Source organism: Eulemur rufifrons, chromosome 7 (assembly GCF_041146395.1).
Source record: "Eulemur rufifrons isolate Redbay chromosome 7, OSU_ERuf_1, whole genome shotgun sequence".
Taxonomy (NCBI): Eukaryota; Metazoa; Chordata; class Mammalia; order Primates; family Lemuridae; genus Eulemur; species Eulemur rufifrons.
Genome location: NC_090989.1, coordinates 260,318,667 through 260,341,674, shown reverse-complemented (window position 1 = coordinate 260,341,674; position 23,008 = coordinate 260,318,667). Strand labels below are relative to the sequence as shown.

Sequence of the window (23,008 nt, the reverse complement as noted above, 5' to 3'; positions counted from 1 at the left end):
GCCTTAAATAGATGTTACAGTTCAGGTTATGCTATTCAATTTATTATGATTAACTGTCTGTATAACACACTGTTAAACTGAGCTAATATAAGGTATGCAGTGTCAGGCCTAGAAAGAAATATCTACACAAAAAAATCAAAGTTGCTGTGACACTTTAATTACTTTGTTAATTGCTGACTCAAAATTCCAGTATTTGTTGAGTAATCGTTTGCTCCACTGCTTGTTTGCTGGGGCAGAAGAAATGAAGAAGTTAGGCATAAGTTAGGCTTTAGTCTACACTGAGTGGTCAGATTAGCTAGGTGTTTCTGATTGAAAACAATTTTCTTTTGCCTTATTGCATAGATTGGCATAACAACCTAGAAATCATCAAAAATATAATTAGTTGGTAATTAGCCAGGGGTTTCAGAAACCTCAACTCAGGAGAGTGTCCTCAACTCAGGAACATGTCCTCAACAGCAGGAAATGTTACTTCTGTATGTGTGTCTGGTCATAGGTAAATCTTAACATATTGCTGATGGAGTATAGGCACTTCTTATCATTCCCAATCTTATTGTGTTTAGTAACAGGTGTTATTGAATATAACTGGATGTCAGAGCTTCAATCAAGCACTCCTAATACATTCTAAAAGAATGATCATTCCGGTAATTTGTACCATTTGTTTCTTTGCAGTGAATATATGTTATGTTAGGTATTTTTCTGACATCCTCAAAGCGAATGACATGAGTGAGATTAATCAGACACTTGTATCAGAATTTCTTCTTCTTGGTCTTTCTGGATACCCCAAAACTGAGATCATTTACTTTGCTGTGATTCTAGTTATGTACCTAGTGATTCTAATTGGCAACAGTGTTCTGATCATAGCAAGCATCTTTGATTCTCATCTTCACACTCCCATGTACTTCTTCCTGGGCAACCTTTCTTTCCTGGATATCTGCTATACATCCTCCTCTGTTCCCTCAACATTGGTGAGTTTGATCTCAAAGAAAAGAAACATTTCCTTCTCTGGATGTACAGTGCAGATGTTCTTTGGGTTTGCAATGGGCTCAACAGAATGTTTGCTTCTCAGCATGATGGCATTTGACCGCTATGTGGCCATCTGCAACCCTCTGAGATATACCATCATCATGAACAAGGTGGTGTATGTACTGATGGCTTCTGTGTCATGGCTCTCTGGTGGAATCAATTCAGTCGTGCAAACATCACTTGCCATGAGATTGCCTTTCTGTGGGAATAATATTATCAATCATTTCACATGTGAAATATTAGCTGTCCTCAAGCTAGCTTGTGCTGATATATCCCTCAATATTGTTACCATGGTGATATCAAATATGGCCTTCCTGGTTCTTCCTCTGCTGGTCATTTTTTTCTCCTATGTGTTCATCCTCTACACCATCTTGAGAATGAACTCAGCCACAGGGAGACGCAAGGCCTTTTCTACCTGCTCAGCTCACCTGACTGTGGTGATCATATTTTATGGTACCATCTTCTTTATGTATGCAAAACCCAAGTCTCAAGACCTAAATGGAAAAGACAAGTTTCAAACTTCAGACAAGCTCATTTCTCTGTTTTATGGGGTAGTAACCCCCATGCTGAATCCTATAATCTATAGCTTAAGAAATAAGGATGTAAAAGCTGCTGTAAAATATCTGTTGCACCAAAAGTCTATTCATTAAGAACATCAGGAAACATAAGTCTTTGTGTAATAGGTCCAAATGTGGACTTATAGGTATATCAATAAGAACCTTTTTTGGAGAAGCCATTTTTAGGGAGAGAAGTATTCTTATCTTTTGACTTCACCAGCCCTGCTTAGCTATAAGAGCTGAGAACTATAGTTTGCCCCAAACTCAGTTTCCAACGTACCCTGATCCAGATTTCACAAACATCATAAATGAATTCAATCAGAATATCATCTCTGGTGATATCTGAATTGAGTATTTCTGGTGGACTGTGGAAAAATATAGCAGAAAACAATCACATATAAGCTTTGGAAATAGGCAATAGTATAAAATCTGTAATTTCATAAACTAAATGATATTGGATAGATTATTCACTCTTTCTCAGCTATATTTATCTTACTTGTAATGAGGAAATAAATAAAATCTAGGCCTCAGTGTCATTTACAGTTTCAATAAGATGGAGAAAGCACCTAGCATAGTACCAGCTTCTTAGTGTCCTAGAAGTTCAGAATTGAAGCTAAGACTCTGGATTGAGGACTGATAGCCCTTCTTTTACTCTAAGCTATTAATAACTAGAGCCAGATATCTCTGCCTGAAAGTCACCCCATTAATAGAAATCACACCCTCCTTGCCCTTCCCCCACATCTATATAAAGAGGAGATGAGGCCAGGGGAAGAAATAATCAAGGGAATGTTGTACCTTATGGGAAGTGCACAGTGAGTGGTGAGAGGCATTTCACCATTGTCTCTGGGAAAGAACGGGAACTCTGTTCCAATTCAAACCAAGTACGGAGATGCTTCAAGAGCTTCTTCAGATTTTGGGTGCCTGAGAAGAAGGAGAGTCTGGCACATGACTTGATGAGTCGAGGCCTGCTGAGCTTTCAAGGCTGCAGACTAGCAGAGCAGCTAATCTAGGAGAGGGAGGAAGGTGGGTATCGTAGCCCCATAATAGACACAACCATTTCAAATCCTCCTGAGATGTTCCTATAGGGTCAAAAAGAGTGAGTGATTGGGAAAATTAAATCAGTCCTTGTTATTTTCCAATGAGTTGAAGCTCCTCAGTGAATCTATCATATTCCTTTTTCTTTTTCAATTTCAAGAGAGGCCAAATCTTTAAATTAAACATTGCAGCACTTACCCAGGGTAGGATATTTTACAGAACCCATGAGATTTCAAAGTGTGTATTCACGGAAGGCTTTAATGAAAGCATAGGATGTGGTCCTGCAGGTGGAAGAAATTTCATTGAACACTTCAATTATAATTCCCAGGGCAATTCTGAGAAACTGTTAGAATGATTCAGTCAATGTTGGTTTCTATATTAAACATTTTGTTGCCATTGACTGCTAGTATTACTTGAGTAGAGTCTGAGTATATATTTTGAACTCCAAATGCTGATTTCCCCAGGATACTATTATACGAGTAGTAGCAACCTCCAAATATATTTTAGAGTATGTCAAAGTGCTTTCCATAGGCTCCCTTCATATCAGCAGTCACTTCTCTTTTCTTCCATTTTTAATTTATTTTATCGAGATCATCCTCCTTGAAGTAGGACTGTTAGGTTCAGCTAGAGGACTGATTCACAAAGTTGGCAGCAACCTAAATACGTCAGTGTTTCCCCTTTATCAATGCTCAGTTACATGGAGTAGGGTTGGATAAGTCCAAGCATATAGGCCTGCATCATCCACCAGGTAGGAAAGAGACAGAAACTGATAATTTCACTTTAAAAATGTAAAAAGAAACATTTACATGTATTGTCATGGTGTCATGTTCAGTAAATGATGCTTATTCTGGAACTTGCGGTGAATGGCCCACCAACAAAAAGCAAAGCAAAATTTTTAGAAAGAAGTTTCTATGAGTGCCTGTATTATTCTCACTATTTTCTCCATATCTTTTACAATATCTCAGCAATATCCAATGGTGATCTCCCTTTAATGACATGTATATTAAGTTTTAACACATATTCATTCAGTTGTAAAAGACATCCCTTTTGTATCATTCTTCAGTTTTGTAAGTGGGGGTTTCAGTTGCCCATTCCAAGTTTTATTGGTTCCAGTTTTTGTGTATGGGAATGTATATGAGAAGTCTATTGTTTATGATGCTTTGTAACTCATTGTTGAATTTTACTTGGAGTTTCTTAGTTAGATGACCAACATGCACATTAAAACAACACTCTTGCTCTAGGCTCATACTAGTGGTAGTTGTAGTATCTGCTTTATTTGCAAGATATGCAAACCCACATTCAGAGCGAGTTTCTCTCTCAGTCGAGATTCATTATTATCCACCTGGAAGCCAGGGTAATGGGCCAATGACTTGCCAGCTCTGTCTCCTCCTGGATCCTTTCAGAAGCTGACTCATAACTGCATTTAGTCTCTGCTTTTTCTGCTGAGAAGCAGATCCATTTTCAGGCATATGTCTTTCAAGGGAGACAGTGGGAGGCATATTTTTTCCATACCTTGCTGCATTGCTCAAATGCCTCCATGTCCTCTCATCTCATGTCCTCAAGAAGCCACTTGCAAAGAGAGAATAAAGACTCCCATTTGTTGATTCTAGTCCTTTTCTGAATTCAGAAGGGAAGTTTTATGATAGATATAGACAATCTATTGATAACCTCTCTTCACGTTCATAAATTAAGGTGTCTCACATTTTACCACCCCATGTAAGGGTCCTTTATCTTCCAATCGTAGAAGGGCTACATTTCAGACTATTCCATTAGCTATTGTCTGAGAATCAGTAAAAATTCATATGATATCATTATTGTCATTGTCTGTTGATTGAGGAAGACTGTTCTTAATTCTTCCTAAATCAAATACTAACAGTGACTTAGGAATATTATTTGATCACTTTTACTTCATTTTTACGTCTATAGAAAGAGAAGCCTTACTAAAAGATATCTACAGTTTTCTAGCTCTAAACTTCTATGATCTTATAAGAACAAATCTGATACATTGCCATTTGCATTTAATGTATGCACACTATAGTTTCTGTTCTATGTGTGTGTGTTGCGTGTGTGTCTATGTGCATGCATAAATACTGCCCTTGCTTTTTAAGTAAATAGTTTTTTTTTCCAGAATCCAAGTATTTGACAGTGAGATGTGGCATTTATTGGGAAATTACAGTGAGAATCTAAGGTTAATATCTGCAATATAGTCTAATAAACTTTCCTAAAACAGTTTATTCAATAATGTGCTGCCCACATATTCATTCTGAAACTATCCATTCTGTACACTTTATTTTGTTTTGTTTTTTGTTTTTTTTACCTTTGTGACCCTAAAAATATGGATTCACATTTTCCCTGTGGATTTTTTTATTTTATTATTTATCTGTATTTCCTTTCATTGCAAAAGAGGTTGGTGATGGCATCCTGAATAAAATTAATTTATCACAAATAATTATAAAAGTAAGCAAAAATGTTAAATCACAACACATTTAAATCACAGCAAATATCCATTTTATTTGATTCATAATATCTAGATCATTTCTTTCAATTCTAACATTTCATTTTAGTAGTTATCATTTGAATTATTAAGCTCTTAGTTTGAATGGACTTCACTTTGTTAAATATATTTTAAACTAAAACCTCTAATATTTCATAAAATTTAGTGAATATTTGTTCCTGTTTCCGAAAGTTCATGGGCAGGAGAATGCGATCTCATTTCTGAGTTTTAGTTTAGTCACAATATATTCCAATCTTAATTGGGTCTGTGGGACACTATCCCTGATGCACCAGAAGTCTTTCCGTATGACAGATCTCTCACTCCAACTTTAAATTGCTCTGGGAATTGGGGAACAATTACAACTAGTGTTGCATAACAAATATTTAATCTTCCACATCTATGGAATCTGGCATCTTCTGTTGAATCTGACCTTAATTCGGAATGTTGACATAAATGCCAAGAAAAAAGTAACTGATTCTTCTAGGAGATAGAAATTATTTATCACTATAAAAGTCAGTCCTGAATACCATGAAGCTGTGTCTATTTAATCCATAATTAAAGCTATTATTAAATATAGATTTATAATGTGAATAACAGGCAATACAGCTACCAATATATTATTGTTACCAAATACAATTATGATAATATTAGCATTATTTTCTGTACAATACTAGTTGATACATAAAGCAGTTTCCATACGGTGTCTGAATTTTTCTCAAAACAAACGTATGAGAAAGTAAGGTAGGTATTTCTATCACTATTTTACAAATAAAAAAAACCTGAGGCTATACACTAGAAGAAAAAAGAACCTGAAAAATAGAACTTTATGTTTTTCCCAAGTACTTTTTCGCTAGGCTAACCTTATGCCAATCCATTCAGGTGGGTATTAGGTGATCCTTTTGTACCTGCAGTACATAAACTGGTTAATCTCTGTATAAGATGACAGATTGTTTGTACTGACAGAAAGATATTTCTCTTTTTTAAATGAGACCCTGCTACAAATGAACAATTTGCGCATATTAAAGTCCTGAGTAGTAATCCACCAATACTGCACAGGGAAATTTCTGTGCCTGGAAAGTAAACCTTCACTATTCAATCAAAACCCATCTATTATGTGCAGCCACTGTTAGAATTAGCTGTGGAGGGATGAGCAAGCAGCACAGGCCAGCTCCTTCCCCATATCTCTTGTTGTCTCACCATATACAAGAGAACTAATTTAAAGAGAGAAGAACAGAAGAAAACCGAAGGCATCAAGACAAGCCTGGTTTCAGGTGGATTGAATTGGTGATGGAATGTCTGACTAGGCAGGGAAAGTTTGAAGCACGCGGCAGGAAAGGCAGTTTAGGTAGCCTGAGATGTGCTGTGTGGATGGGGAAGCTGGCAGCTTCTCCAGGCCTGGACCAGATCTGGGCTGGACCTGGAATATCACCATGTTTCCTGATAAGCCAAGTGTCTTGCTGTCTTCTTTCCTTGCATTCATGACTGGGCTACTCAAATTGCTCATGTCTCTTACCCAGTATATCCCCTGATCACTTTGTGTACACCACTTGAGGATAATTTTTATTTATGATGCTATGAAGCATTGTAGCAGGGTGAGTGTAGAATTATTTCACAGCAAAGGTAGTGTTCTGGGCCATATGATTCCAGCTCACAGCCATGAACCTTCCTCCATGATGAGAAGTACTAAGTCCTCAGGACTTAACCACTCTCCTTATGCATTCTTAACTGAGCACAGTCAAGTTTGCCTTTATGATCTCAATTTATCTGTGGTGCTCACTGACCATTCCGTATGGCTGACACGTGGTTGCTGTACAGATTTTACTGCTACCTATTAGGTATGGAGAGTAGTGGGAGGAGAATGGCTTAGGGTTTTGTCTCTGCCTGTTGTTATCCATGTGACCTCAGCCAAGTGCACAGTATATGGCACATGGAAGTCTACAACAGAAGTCAAGTGATTTTCTAAAATTGAAATTAAAAGGTTTTTAAAAATGTACTTCTGGCCTTAAGCTGAGTAAATACAAATTAAAACTTTCTTTGAGGCTCAATTTTCTCATCTCTTATTTGAGAATTCAACATTCTCTCATTTGTGCCCCTCTTCAAAGTTGAAATATTCTACCTGATGTTTTTTAACTAAATTATTTTCTAAAATGAGAATCCCACTGTCGAGTTTGGCTCCTGACTCCAAGACATTATGCAGCGTAGAGAAATTTTTTTGCCTATCAACACGCAACAAACTGAGTATTAGAGTGTAGGGTGGGTCTCTGCTGACATTCTCAAAACAGTAAGCACATGTGAACTGTAAGCATGCAGTATTGATTAACTCGAAAACTGGTGGTGATTATGATGATTTGTGTGTGCGTGTATACCAGGCAGGAATTACTGATAACCTAATTAATCTAAACATCTTAATTCCTTGTGTCACATATCTGCTTAAAACCTCATAAAACAAATTGTATCATGTCAGGTTTGGAAGGTAGCATAGCTAAAGTCACAGAAGGGTATAAACATTTGCCTTATGCTTGGTATTTTCTAATAATAGGCACTTTCCTACAAAAAGAAATGTCAGTTTTTCCTTCTGACAACTGGGCCTTTATATATTCCTGTCTAAATACTTTTCCAGATGTGTTTACACTGAAACTCAGTTGTCTGAAAAGTAGATACTGCCAATCTCTTCCTCCAAGACATTGCTCAACCTGCTCTCCCTTCTGGAATACCACACTTCCCTCTTCTCTTCCAAATCTGCCTCATCCTTTCTGTGCCTGCAGGTCTAGTCTAAGTCTAGAAGTTTTTCAGAACTGTCTCTTGACTTGTTTATTTCTTTTACCTCCTCTTTCTGGGAATATTTATTATTGACCCTGGCTACATGATATAATCTGTATCAAATTGTTCCATGCCGTTTTCCTGTTTCCCCTACTGAATTGTGGACTTTCTGATAGCAGACATGTTGTATCATACTTTTTCCATTCCTACTTAGCTTGGAACAGGACTGTGCTCAAGTTAGGCTATCAGTAATATCGTACATATATTACAGTGGTTTAGCAAAAGTTTATCCTGCATTCATAAAATCTGTGTTTCAAGAGTATTTATTTTCTGAAATACACTGAAGAACGAGATGTGGCCTGGAGTTCACTGGCAAACACAAAACAGTTATATTCTTGGTCATTTTCCAGGTTGTTAAATCCATATCATCACAGAAAAGAACATCTATTTGAATCAGAAACATCTGGATAATCTACCAGCTCACTATAGAGAAATCAGTTTCTCGATACTCAAAATGTGACCTCATCCCAGTGGATTTAGTATATCCTGGGAAGTTAATAGAAATGCATAATCACAGACCCTACCCCAGAACTATTAAAATAGAATTTACATTTTAACAAGATCCTCAGGTAATTTATATGAATATGAAAATTATGAAAGTTTGAAATAGTTGATTCTTTATTATTCCAACAAGGCTAAAAATTCTGTTCAGTACTTGGTGGGAAAACAACGCATAACTTTTGGTGGTGTGGTCCAAACATCTCTAGACTCATTGCCAAAGAGCTAAGCATCAACTGCCACGTTTTACCTGCAGGCTGGATAACCTTAGCCACAGTCTGTCTTTCACATTCAAAAAATTAGAGATAATGAGAAGATTCATTTGCTTTTTGTAAAGTGTTAAGTACTACACACATACACAACAAATATATTTACCCATTATTACTGTTTTCTCAGGTTCACTTAAACAAACAAATTACCAAGAATAACTCTGAAGCCACAGAATACAACAAATGAAGAGAGACCATGTATTGTTCTCCAAAGATTCCTCATGATTTACATGCAGAGCTGGCCTACACAATGTTCTTATCATAGGAAATAACCAGATAGTAAGAGTCGGCTGTTACCATGAGATCAACAACTAACTTTACTTTTGAACAGATGTCAAATTGCAGTGTATGTGGTTTAATTTACTATGATCAAATGGCTGACCCACAGAAATACACATTTAACTGCCTAGAAAGAGATCCAGAGTTCAAGGCAGATAAATATTCATAAAAATTAAACCTGCTTTAAAATTCTGAACATTTCTGTTAAACACTGGATCAAAATTCCAGTCTTTGTTGAGTGGTCTTTGGCCTTTCCCACTGGTCTCTCCCTGGGTTTGACTAAATGAAGTCAGGTTTGTTTGCGATATCTTAGGGCTTTCAGAAAACTCAACTTAGGGTCCCCTCAACATTAAGGAAGATCACTTCTAAATTTGCTTCTGATCTTAGGTTAGACCCAGGGCATAGAAATTGTCAACATGCTGGTTGTATTCTAGGCACAAACACTACTGAAGGTAACTAAATGACAAAGCTATAAAACAAACACTCTCTATTTCACCATAGAGTAATACTTATTCAAGACATTTGTTGCTTGACTGTGAAAATATTTTATATTGGGTTTTCCTCTGACATCCTGAAGGCTGGGACATGAACAAGATAAACCAGACATTTGTGAGAGAAAAAAAGGCAGGGCAGGACAGGGCAAGGGCAAGGGCAAGGCCAAGGCAAAGGCCCAGGCCCAGGCCCAGGCCCCCATGCTGAGTACAAAAGCTGTTAACCACTAAGAACAAAGGGAAATGTGGGTCTTTTGTGTATAATTAGCTTGATTTAGCCATTCTGCTATGTGTATATATGTCAAACATCTTGTTTATACCATAGATATATACAATTTTTACTTGTCATTTAAAGTAAATTAAAAAGAATAGAAACGGTATCATTTGGCAATCATTGAAGACCTTGTTTGTTTGGGGAAAGCAAAATTATATATAGAGAGATTTACTTTTTGCCTTTATTAGCCCTGCTCACCTAGAATCACTGAGACTACTAGTCTGCTCAAAAAAAAGATTCTCACAGGTTCTGACCCAGATCTCACAAAGACAATGAATTCCTTTAGCTCTTATCATTGGTGATATCTGAAATGAGTGTTTCTAGTACATCACACAAAATCTTTGAAAAGAGATGTGGTTGTTTTACTGCCTTTATTCAATGCCCTTATTAAATTTCATTTTAATCTATTTTACCATAGCTATCTTTATTTTAGTCTTTATTTCTAAGGTGATTCTTTCTTTTGTTTTCTGAATTCAATAAATTCTCAGTAGTTCTACTTGTATCTCTTTGAGGTATCTCCATATTACTTTCCACAGAGCTTGTACTAGTTTCGTGTGAATTTCTGATCAAACATGGTTTTCAATTCTCCCAAATGTTTGTATTATGATATTTATATCAGTAGTGTTTTATTACAGTTTTCATTTTGCTTCATGTGTGTTTTCTTGAAGGATGAGGAGTAGATGTTTCCATCAGCTAAGGTGTTTTAATTCTCATTTTCTTTTTTTTTCTTTTTTAAACTTAAAGACATTTTTTTCTTTTATTTAAAAAGATATAGTTGGGTACAAGTGGGGTATTAGTGAAAATGAGAAGGAATGTGCATTCAAGGACATTCAGTTTATAGTGAGAATCAGGATAACATGATGGTTAAGTGACAGGTTCTGTTTCAAATTAGTTGGATCCCAGCTTCACCATGTACCTGATTTGTAAACAACATAAACCGTTTAATCTTTCTTTACTCAGGTTGTTCATTTGGAAAGTGGAGGTGGCATTATGGTTGATGAAATGGAATAAAATATTACCAATACCAACTCATAGCATTACTGTTTATATTAAATTACCACATGTAAAGAATGTAGAATAGTGTCTGGAACGCAGTAATAATTCAATAAGTGTTCTGAATTTTTACTATTTATTATTATTACTTTTAGTATTATCACTGCAGCCAGTGCCCTGTTCCATGCATATTTCAATTGTTCTTTCTTTATGTTGCCAGCACCTTGTAAGTAAATCATTCCCCCTTGGAAGCTCCTGCTAGCTTTTCATTTCTTTGGCATTCAAAACCGTGCCTTTGTTTCCTGATTAGTTAACTTTTTGTCCACACTATATAGCCCTCTTTCTCATTACAATGCAATTATTTGTGGTGGGGCCATGTTTTTATGATGATATAGAATAGAAAGGAGTAAGTGGTGGGTGTAGAGTCACTACAGGAGTAGAGTCAAGGAAGATCCCTAAGGCAAAATTATGCAGGGTAGAAGGTGTGATGGAAAAGGCAAAGTTAAGGAGCCTGAGTCAGTATGATCACTTGTCCATCCTCTACCCATCCTTTGGCTGAGGAGGAGCTGGAATAGGTCTAGTTCCACTTGGTATAAAGTGTAAACTATCCTGTGTGTTCCAAATATATGAAATGACTCATAAAGACTCCTCTGGGGTAGACTTGTCTGCTTAGACGAGGCACTGAGAATATCCACAGAATACCCTGGGGTGCTGCACATTCTGCTTGTCATGTTCTGCATCCCTATTCTTGTTACTAGAACAGACTATTGGAGCAAACTTGAAAGGTGGCAATAGGGAAGAGAACTTGGATTGGCACTGAAGATAGTAACTAGCATTAAAATTCCACGGGGTTGACATCCATCACCACATTAAAGTGCCCCTGATGGTGGGATAGGTGGGTGGTATAGATACATAAGGATGAGAGCAAAAATGCTGACATACTGTATTACAAATAGATTGCCTATATCTGAAGCTCCTCAGAGAACTTTATTTTGGTCTGGATTTTATCCCATTCAAATCTCCCCTGGAGATTTTTTTTTTTTTTTTTTTTTTTTTTTTTTTTTTTTTTTTTTTTGGTGACATTCTGTGTGTTCAAGTACTAGGAAGTACCATGCTATCAATTGAATTAGGAATGAATGAGGTTTGGGAAAAGAAAATGTATTGGCTATCATAGCTATTGTAGAATATTATAGAATATTGTAGAGCAATGCTGAGAGGTTTTATGTGTAAATACTGTGGTGGTAAGTTAAACATTTTAGCCATGTCAATTATTTAGATGAGTATCAATATAGAAAAACTCTCAAGTATGAGGCTCTATTTGGCCACTGATCTTACTGGGGTGAACATTATGCAGCAAAATATGGAGTGCTGTGAACCTTCACACCTGGGGGGTAAGCTGAAGGTAGTGGCTTTAAATGAAGTATCTTTGTTTATTGTGGAAATAGATTTAATGAACATTAGCTTGCTTATGACAGGTTCCAGCAGGAGCTAACATGGAATGAAGAATAGCATCTCGATGAGGGCAATTGCTATTTTCCACCAAGATGGGTGTGTGTGTGTGTGTGAGAGAGAGTGTAGGTTAGATCATAGATTAAATCCAGGGTAATAAACTCTAGGATTTACACACTGGAAAATGATAACAATTTCCCAAATCATTGCATGGCCCATAACCTGTGATCTGGGTTCACAGTCAATGACACAAGAGAGCTTTAGATAATTCTGGGGTTCATGGAAATGTCACTAAATGCAGGCATCTGTCTGCTGCTCCTCATGACAGAGCTGAATCAAACTCTACTATTATTAAAGTACGGATGGAAGAAGCCACTTCTAGTTAGTACCTCAAAACCTTGAATGCAGCCTAGATACCATGCATTTACTCTTTTCATCATGGTAAATAATATAAAATGAAGTTAGATTTTGAAAGAACTAAGCACAGGGCCAGGGATCTCCTGTGATCATAGTGGTCTCTCTGACATGCCATACTCTCACATATCTGTACTACAGTGACAGTGGAGGTAGAGGGAACCTTACAACAGTGTTAACTTGCTAAAGCCACTTTTAACCTTTGTCCTGAGAACTATTTTATCCTATCCTGAGTTTGTAATGTCTTGACATTTTAAGAAAGATTTCAGCATCTATCCAACCATAAACCCTAAATACATCAAGCTTTACTAGTTCTCTTGGAACCTGTGACAAACCAATGGAATGACAAAGCAGACTGGCTTGAAATGGCCAGAAGTCTGCACAAAGTTGTCTTAGTAATTGTTAATGTTATTATTTATCTCTCCTATCCGCATTCCTCCTCCCTCTTTTCTTCTCCCCCCTCCTCTTTCCTTCATTCTTTCTCAATATTTTCAATTTAATTTGTTAATATTACAGAGAATTATAGGAAATTTCAGCAAGCATTCCAGATAATTAATTTGGCACATTTGGAAAACACTGCCATAGTTTATTTTCTTAGATTTTGAGTTCTGTAGATGCAGAGCCAGAAAAAAGAATCCAGTTGCAAAATAATTATTGAGGAAGTGTTCCCAAGAAAAACTGGTACGGGAGAGAAGGAAGCAAGGCTAAGATTTCAGGCCAACGTCCCATGGAGGGTGACTGGAGACTGGTTTCCCAGGGGAAATCTGGAGTGGAAGTTATCACTCAGAGTCGTATCACCACATACCAACTAGTTTAAATGAAATAGATTTAAAGAAAGAAAAAAGGTGACCATTTAGGAAATCACATTTTCCACTTGTTAGATACTAAAATAGTATGAAGGGGCACTTCCCCACTTCTCAGCTTACTATTTTGAAGTTAGTTGAACACAATATAACAGAGCACTCGCAATGTGGGACTGGTATTGCTAAGAAAATGTTGACTCCATGATGATGTAGAAGACCCATGGCAAGTTTAAAGGTCAAATGTTTTCATAATATTTTAGTTTACCACCTAAAATGCTGTAACCTAATGCTATTATCAATTGGCAAAAGTTAGAGCTGAAAATATCACATATCTTACAAATTACCTTCCAAGTCAGCATAACACTTTGGTGCAAATGTCTCCACCTTTATGTTTCCCAATTTGAGATGGTTTTAACAATTTGACTATTTGTCATATTGACCATCACATTTTTTGCATCATTCTATAGAGGTGAAAATAATTTCACTTGAAAAGACTAAACATTGAATAAGATTGAATCTGAAAAAATGACCTACTGTGCCCCAGATGGAAAAATAAATGACAGTGATCCTAATTTCAAGCATCTTTACCTCAGTAATTAGATGAATCAGCCAAATTGTGCTGTTATTTGTGGTTTTCATTATAATGCCTTGAGAATGAGACACATGGCTAAATTGTATTGTGCCATCTGCAGCATGCTTATTTTTAGTAATCTACATTTGGTATAAATGGTCAATCTGAGTTGGTTTTTCTCAGCTTTGTAAACAAGGTAGCAGACAGCAAGAGGTAAAAAGGCTAAATGGAATTGAGATTCTTCTAAATGTGACCAGGATTCTTATTTTCAGTAGCAAATATGAAAGTTCTAAGCACTTGTTTACTCAACAAATATTTTTAAATTCCTACTATGTACAATATTACATATGCATTAAAATCAGTGAAGATTTGCATTTATGTGCAAATCCTTTATCTCACTGAGATTAATTTCCATATCTCTCATATAAGGAGAAAAATACCCATCTCCAAATTTATTTGAGGATTGAACAAAACAACCTGTAAGGTACCATGTTCAGGCTGAGTGGACTCTTGTAAAAGTCAGAGTATTTAAGGCCATCCCTGACCTTTACGTTGCATAAAACATAGCAGAGTTATTAGCTCCTGGTTACTTACACATAATGATGGCACATGCCTCTATATTCATCTCTAGCAACTGCAGAAGGAGAAATAATAAGAGTAACCATTGGTGAGGTGTCCATGACTTGTCAAACACTGAAATCCTGAAATGGTACCTTACAGATTATCTTGTTTAATCCTGAAATAACTTTGAAGGTAGTTGTTTTTCTTTTTGTCTGATAGATAAGAAAGATTCAGGATTTGAACCTAAAATTAACAAGTGGAGACAATGGCCTGAAAACCTAGATTTATTTGAATACAACTGTACCATTGCACATAATAGGCAGTTAAAAATATTGGTTGAGTCACAGTCTACAAGGAGGAAGGAGACCACCCAGCCACAGGGGCACCATGGCATGGGGTGTCAGAGCCTGAGCAGAGTGAGAAGGATGACCACATGAAGGGTGAGCCTGGCATGGGGACTCAGAGCCTAGGCAGAGTGAGGAGGCTGCCCACATGCGGAGGCTGCCCATGTGGGACGACCCTTCAGACACGGCCAAAGGCCGGATCTCCAGGCTGCAGCAGGTGGATCCCGAGGAGCGCCTGGCAGCTGAACAGGCCCTGAAGCACCCCTTCTTTGAGCGCTATGAAGGCAGCCAGCCCTGGAACCTCACCCCTGCCAGCAGTTCCAGGTGGCAGCGTGGACAGTGTTGGCTGCTGGATGAGTGACCTTAATTACCCATCGTGTGCTGCCATTACCCAAGAGCTCACTATTGAAGGATCCTTACACACTGCGGTGAGCGCAGCGTCCCATCTGCAAAGGTGCCTTCCGGCTCTACTGAAAGTGCGTGAAGAAGGGTGAGCAGCAGAACCACGGCCCTCTTTCAGCACCGGCCTCCCGGGCTTTTCCCCATCACGGGCCCCGAAGAGGAGGGAGACTCAACTACTATAACTGAGGACAAAGCTGCAAGGGGGGTGGGCTAGGCCCTCAGCCCTGGGGAATCCCAGGAAGCAGGGCTCTCCAGGAGGAGGATTTGGATCCTTCCAGTCCCTCTGGGCTCTGCTCAGGCTCCCCTGCCTAAACAGGCTGCCCCCTGATCATGTGGCCGTCACACAGAGCAGCTCTGTCCATCTCCCCGTGCTGGCCAGGGCTCTGAGATGGAAATGGGGTGGGAGGGAGCTACTCCGTATGCCCTGCCTGGTCCTGTCAGTGCTGCCTGTGCTGTGTGTGAAATAAATCTGCTGGGGGGAGGGGGCGAGGGGAAGAAAAAAGAAAAAAACAAATGCTATATGAACTTTTAGCATGCATCCATTGCATCCAGGTGGTGGGGTAGCGTGGCATGGTATGTGGAGTCTCCAGTGGAGAAAGTGGAACAGATAAGTGTGGGACGTCAGAGCCTGAGCAAGGTGAGGAAAATGTCTGTACGGAGGGGACAGTCCAGCGTGTGTAGTCAGAACCTGAGTAGGACGAGGAAGGCATGCTTGTGGGGTTGTGGAGAACGGTGGAGATAGGAGATTGGCTACATACAGGCAAATTACTAAAATAAGGAAATATATAAGAGATAGCAGAGGCCAAGTTTCTCACTGTCAGAGAAGAGAGTTAAATATAGAAAGGGAAGAAAGCTGGAGTGAAACCTGTGGTAACCTGAGTGAAACTGGATATATCAGTAAAAACTAGTGGTTTTCAATATTATAAATAAATATGAAAATGAATACAAATAGAAATGTGTTTATGTATATAATACATACTTGTGTGTGTGTGTGTGTGTGTGTGTGTGTATTCTAGCTCTGTCCACTGAGAAGGCCTGGGAACAGAAACTTCTAGTTCCAAAGACTTTCCACATCCACTGGGTTTTCAAATCATGCCTATTACCTCCCTTAACAATACTCTCTAGAGGAGAACCTCGCAACTTGACACATAATATATCTTTTTATTTTCTATATTCTAAGATCGTTAAATAACGTGGTTCAAACTCTTCCTTTTAATGCTGTGTCAGTTTTCCATAATTCTCATATGCTAAAAATGATTGGATCTCATAGAACATACAGATTAGGAGATATCTCCCCTCAAAATTCTTATTTGCTGGATTTAGGTTGAGCCCGAGCATTATATCTTTAGCAAGTGTTCCTAGTTATTTTTATTTTCAAGATGGCTGGGAAAGTTTCAGGTTAGCTTAAAACAAATAAAGTACACAGGTCTAAGTGTGTTCTTGGATAGGTGGGAAATTACTGGACTTTAGGACCACATCAAAAATCAAATAAAACCTTACTAACCTAAAAAAAGAAAACCAGAAATATTTAGAAAAAGAACTTTAATCAGGTATCTGTGAATCTAATGGCATGGGTGAGTTCCCATTTACTGTGTGATTGCAAAAGCAAATAAGTGCTTCCTCTACGTTCACATGAATATATTTGAAGGTGGTACATACATAGAGGTGGGTCATAGTGAGATGCTCCTTAAGACCTTGACATCAGATTGTTCTCTGAGAGTTAAAATGATAAATTTTCCACAAGGAGTTGAAATTACTCATCCATTAAAGTCAAGCAACTGTGAGACTGAAACATCCAAGAGCACTGGATATGAATATTGCAAACAAATTGGATTTGGCTGTTACCTCAGAGAAGCAGGACTGGGATGTGATGCAATTCTGCAAGCTCAATTCTAATATGCTGTTTCTTTTCTTGATAAAGAATGTTATAGCTTATCCATAGAATCTAAAAAAGGTCAATTCATAGAAATAGAAAGAAGAATGATGGTTAACAGAAGCAGGGGTTGCAGGGGGTAGGAAGGCAGGGAGTGAAGAGTTGTTGATCAAAGGGTACAAAGTTTGAGATACAAAGGAACAGGTTTTGATATCTGTTGCACAGCAGGGTGACTATAGTCCATAATAAGGTATTGTATACTTCAAAATAACTAAGAGAGTAAATTTCAAATGTATTACCATAGAAAATGATAGGTAAGTGATATGATATGTTAATTAGTTTGATTTAGTTGTTTCACATGGTATACATAGAGCAAAATATCACATTGTACTCCATAAGACATACAATTATGATTTATCAATCACAAACAATATTTTAAAAATATTGTAGCAGTGGAAGCTGCTCACCATGGGATAAAGAATAATGATGGAGTCATCAGAACACAGTTCAGTGTTCTGTGCATAGTTCCATCCTTGGGGGACAGCAGCAAAAACATATTTTTGCACTATGCAGAAGGTAATGCCACACTGGTCTGATTGTTTGGACAAGATGACTCTTTTCGGAGCACCTGAAATTCAAGGACCTTCTCTATGCTTGTGGTTTTCCAACCAGGTAGATAAAGCTATTTTATTTATTTTATTTTTTTCTGGGCAGCTTCTTAGCCTGCCTCATAAGCAATTTCTAACTCCTTGAATTCCTTAAAAACACTGATAAAGACATTGAAGATGATGTCACATGCCCACTGGAGCTGATGAAACACAAAACTTTCATTTCAATACAGTTTTAACAGGTTTTCTTTTCACTCATATAAACAAACAAGATACATTCCTGTATGTTCAACATTTGTGATTACCTGAAATCAGTGTTTTTGTAAATTGGTGTCGATATTGGGTGGGTAATAGATTCAACATGCCTTCTTCCTCTTCAACCAAGTAATAGCATCACACTGTGATCACTATTGCCTGACCATAAAGTGTTTAAGTAAGGATAAAAATCAAAATAACTGGGTTTCTTTTATTTATAATACAAGTTTCCAGTCCCCACCTCTGGAGAGATTCTGAATTAATAGAACTGAGCATCTGATATTTGAGAAAGAAAATTTTTCTGATGTATACTAAGGGCACTTGGATTATGATCACCAGCACAATTCCTGCTCATGGAATTCTTTCCTCCTACGTGGTTCCATTTCCAATCCATTCACGCATGACTGAATCATTCATTGTAAGCTCTTTCCTGCTCAGGCTGGGACCTCTTGTAATAATTATAATTGTCTCACCTCCCTAAACTTAAGGCTCAAGGAGATTATACTTATGTAGCCAGAGGCTCCTTCTCCATAGGATTAAGCCATCACCCCATAAGTCCAAAAAAGTTTCTCTAAAAAAGAGGAAGTAATGTGTATACACTGACCTCATTATTCTCCAGCTCCAGTGAAAAGACAAAAGTGCATCAATATGTAATATTAGTGAAATTATATTTTATGTAATTTTGCTCACATAAAATATACTCATTAATCTTTTCCTACATTATGTGTCTACACTAATATTTCTTTTGCAATGTAATCTCTACAGGGTAGGGATCTTTCACTTCCTCAGCCTTAATTGGTCAAGTCAGCATGCTTTAAGAAAAATAATAACGTGATGGGTGAGTGTGGGTGATGGTGATGAATTCACTGAGAAATCAAGGTGCAATGTGAGAGTATTCTGATCTTCAACCCATAGATATTTCAAGATCTCCCAATTGTTATAAAGACCCACCTCATACATAGGGTTATAATTGTGCCGCCCTTGTTATATCTGTATATACACAGATGTTTATTCATTCCCCACATGCACTTGTCAAACAAAATCATTCTTCCTATAGTTTGTTAAATCTGAGCCCATATTGTTTCCCATTTTAACATTTTGTAAACTAGGAAGAATTCCAAAATTGGTGTCTTGGTATATGTATCTACCATGAATTGTATCTGCTCTAATTTAAAATTATTTATTTCTCTTTAAATTCAGGGACAATTTCAAATCATTTACATTATTCCAAAATTTACTGGGCTCAAAATTTTACATTTTTTATACATTAGTTATTGTGATGGTTACATAACAGTTGGACACTGAGATGACATAGCAAGTCAAATATGAAACAATAGACAGTTGTCTAATTTTAATGTTATATTAATATTTAATAAATGCTAATTACTTTCTTGGAAAATAATTCCATAAATGATTGATTAATATGAAAAGTTTTACTTATAAGGCAAATCAGGATAGAGGGCATTTGGTAAACTCCCATTGAAAAAGAGTATTTTCCAGGGTTTTGGTTTAAGTTAACTATTATGCAGTTTTCTGGATAATGTTTGAGATTATGTAGATGATTGTGTTTGTTCTAGTATTATCTGAGGATGGATGTTAAAACACTATTAAAAGGAATTGTGATCAGCAATTTTTTCACAGCCATTTTTACCTCTTTGTTCCGTAGACTGTAGATGATAGGATTCAGCATGGGGGTTAATCCAATATATAGCAAAGCTATAAATTTATCTATTTCCTGAGAATCTACAGCTGAGGGCTTCAGGTACATAGAGAGAGCTGTCCCATAGAACAAAACCACCACAGTCAGGTGGGCTGCGCATGTTGAAAAGGCTTTGCTTCGACCATCCACTGAGCTGACTCTCAGGATGCTGGAGAGAATAAACGCATAAGAGATACAAATGAGGAGCATTGGCATGGGAAGAAGAAGTATGCTGATCACCAGCATGATTAACTGCACCATGGAGGTGTCCACACAAACCAATTTCAAGACAGCCAGGATTTCACATGTGAAATGATTGATGCTGCTGTTACCACAGAGAGACAGCGGCAGCACAGACATCGTTTCCACCAGGGCAGTGAGACAGCCTGTCACCCAGGAACCAGCCGCAATCTGCATGCAGACCCTCCTGTTCATGATGATGGGGTATCTCAGGGGGTTGCAGATGGCCACATACCGGTCATATGCCATCATGGAGAGGAGCACACACTCAGTGGAGCCCAAGGCAAGAGAGAAGTACATCTGAGCGGCACATTCTGAGAATGAGATGGTGTTTTTCCCTGAAACAAAGTTTGCCAGCATTGGAGTGAGAGCAGAAGAGGTGTACCAGATGTCCAGAAAGGAGAGGTTGCTGAGGAAGAAGTACATGGGGGTGTGCAGGTGGGAATCCAGGATGGTGATGGAGATGAGGGTAACATTGCCCAGCAAGGTGATCAGGTACATCAGCAGACACAGCACAAATATGATGGCCTCAACTTTGGGGTAGCGGGAAAATCCCAGGAAAAAAAAATCTGTCCAATTTGCCTGGGACATTTTATTATGTTATGTTCCCCTGTATACACACAAAGGTGGATTAACATCACATTATATATAAAACTAAGGACCCACACCTTCACATACCTGGCATGTTTTCTTTATATGAACTTGTGGTCTATTCTCAAATGCTTCTCTAGGTTAGTGATAGTAATACATGTTTGAAGGAATCTGTCATTAATAAATAAAATTTAAGCAGGAAATCAACAGATAACTGTTACTTTTGCTTCAAGACTTTCTTTTGGCAATGTTGGGGTGGGAGAGGGTTTATTTAATAAATATCATGAGAGGATGAGTAAAGAAACAATATTTTTCTTTCTTTTTTTCTAAGCCACGATTTAACTGATTTGTGGCTATGTCATCTGTTTACCTCTGGACCATTGAAACTATTTTCTTTCCCTGGTTTTTCTTATTTAGGAACCGTTCTGCATTCCAAGTTCATAGTTGCTTCCACCACTGCTAGAGATATGTCCAAAATAATCTGGAAGCCTCAATAATTAAAAAGTATAGATTTCTGCAGCCACAAATTGACAGAGACCGAGAACATTTAGACACAAGCCCAGCATTTCCTTCTCAAACCCAGGAAAGTGGTGACACATTCTCACAGTGAGAGGCTCATGGTAGGCATTTCTTTCATATCGTTATGGTTGTCCTCATGTCTTTGGAGCTATAGAGACATGCTCCAAAGAACCAGCCATTGGCACTGTAAGGCAATTTATGTTATGTGTTGCTTTTGAAAGTTTCTAACTTATATAGCAAATTAAAGTTAGAAATCTATTTGTACAGTACTACAAATTCTGAAACTCCAGGGACGATGTCCCATAGATCCAATTATAGTCAGTAGCTAGAGTCTAATTGTAGTGTTATTCAAACAAGAATAAACATGGTCCTGTCTACACTGTTGTTGGAAAGGGGACCTTTTCTCCCAATAGTGTTATGAAATCAGTCAGGCTGGTTAATTTCAACAAAGTTAGGAGAATGAATAATGTTGGCAGTTTCATAATGTGAATGAGATCGAGTTTTACTTGATATGGAGACCACCAAAGATGGGGGATTGGGTGCTTAAGTAACTCTTCTATTGCTCATTGCAGCTTAAAGGGAAGACTAGTGACAGTAGATAATCTTCATGCAACATGAAGGCCCATCTGTTTTAAGAAACACTTTTCCTTTTGCGAATTTAGCTTCACCATATAAAGGCATCTTGACCCTTCAGTAATCCATTGAAGGCTCTTTTTATTTGAGTGATGCTTTATGATCCCTTTGTACAACTTACCTGTTTCCCAAGTGAGGAGTAAATGGTTAATAGTATATGGTGGCGGTGGTGGTGGGGAAACATGCTGTCAATTTCATCCCTGTACAGTTGTGATTGGATAACTTCTTAGTACCAGACTGTAATCATGGCCATTACTGAATTATTTATATCACATCAAATATGTCCTCATTCTTAGAGAAGGTTATAAATTTGAACAATTGCCAAGATTTTTAAAAGCACAATAAAAAAATATATCCCCTTCTCATCAGCTAGTATTTGCAATCAGAATGCATCTTTTGTTCTTTTATTTACTCACTCTCACAGAGATACAACCTTCAGGACCCTGGGATCATGCATGTGGTTCACTTCTTTAACTGTAGGGTAGCTTGATGCACAGGAAAGTCTAGGGCTTTAGTGCAAGAAACACTTTCCACTTCCTTTTTGTCATCTAGAGCGGGTTGATGATCCTCACTGAGATTCAGCTTATTTGTTAGAGGACAATTGACAATATTTCTTTATAAGGGTTGTTGTGAGGAATAGAGATATTTAATGTGAAGCAACTAACAAAGTACCCAATATATAGTAGATATTTAAAAAATGTTACTTTTCCCCCCCATTCTATGGTTTTCTACTTGCTTCTTGAATCCTATTCCTCCCTTGTCATTATTCTCACTTCTCAGTCATTCCTTCTTTGTTTGACTATGGCAATACCCTTCCTTTCCCTCCCGTGGGCAGGATTCACTGTAATCACAATATAAATGGTTGAAGCAAAAGAGAAGAAAAAAGATTGATTGACATCTGTCTCCAGAGTCCTCGTTTGCTCTGAATTTCCTTATCCAACACTTCTTCTAACTCACCTGTTCAGTTCCTGTAGACCAAGACTTGTAAGGCTTGAGGTGAACTGTTCATGTTGACTTGACTGCCTGGGGGAAGAGTCAGAAGAGAATGCTATTTTAGGGCTCCCCACATGGGTCAGATGGAAGCAGTGACTAACACTGAAGAATGTTGCCAACCTGACTTCTCACTATATATACAGCAACAGACCACACTTCTGTTTTGGAAATACCCCAGAAAACATTGAAAAGAAGAAAAACTGAACCTCCTTGGAATTTTCTCTCTGGAAAAGAAACGGCCAAAATCTTGACAAGTTTCCTAATATGTATGATTCTGTAGTCTTCCCCACCTCCATTAATAGCACTAGCATTCACTCATA

General features: G+C 37.7%; 2 protein-coding genes across 2 annotated transcripts; one reads left to right on the top strand and one right to left on the bottom strand.

Moving 5' to 3' along the window:
• The first annotated feature begins 589 nt into the window (after positions 1-589).
• On the top strand, positions 590-1,694 carry LOC138387456 (olfactory receptor 13C3). Its single transcript, XM_069474507.1, has one exon. It carries the CDS (start codon positions 630-632, stop codon positions 1,671-1,673), a length of 1,044 nt encoding a protein of 347 aa, XP_069330608.1. The 5' UTR covers positions 590-629; the 3' UTR covers positions 1,674-1,694.
• A 17,898-nt stretch (positions 1,695-19,592) lies between these two features.
• Positions 19,593-20,543, bottom strand: LOC138387455 (olfactory receptor 13F1-like). The gene has a single exon (XM_069474506.1). It carries the CDS (start codon positions 20,541-20,543, stop codon positions 19,593-19,595), a length of 951 nt encoding a protein of 316 aa, XP_069330607.1.
• Between the last annotated feature and the right edge of the window lie 2,465 nt (positions 20,544-23,008).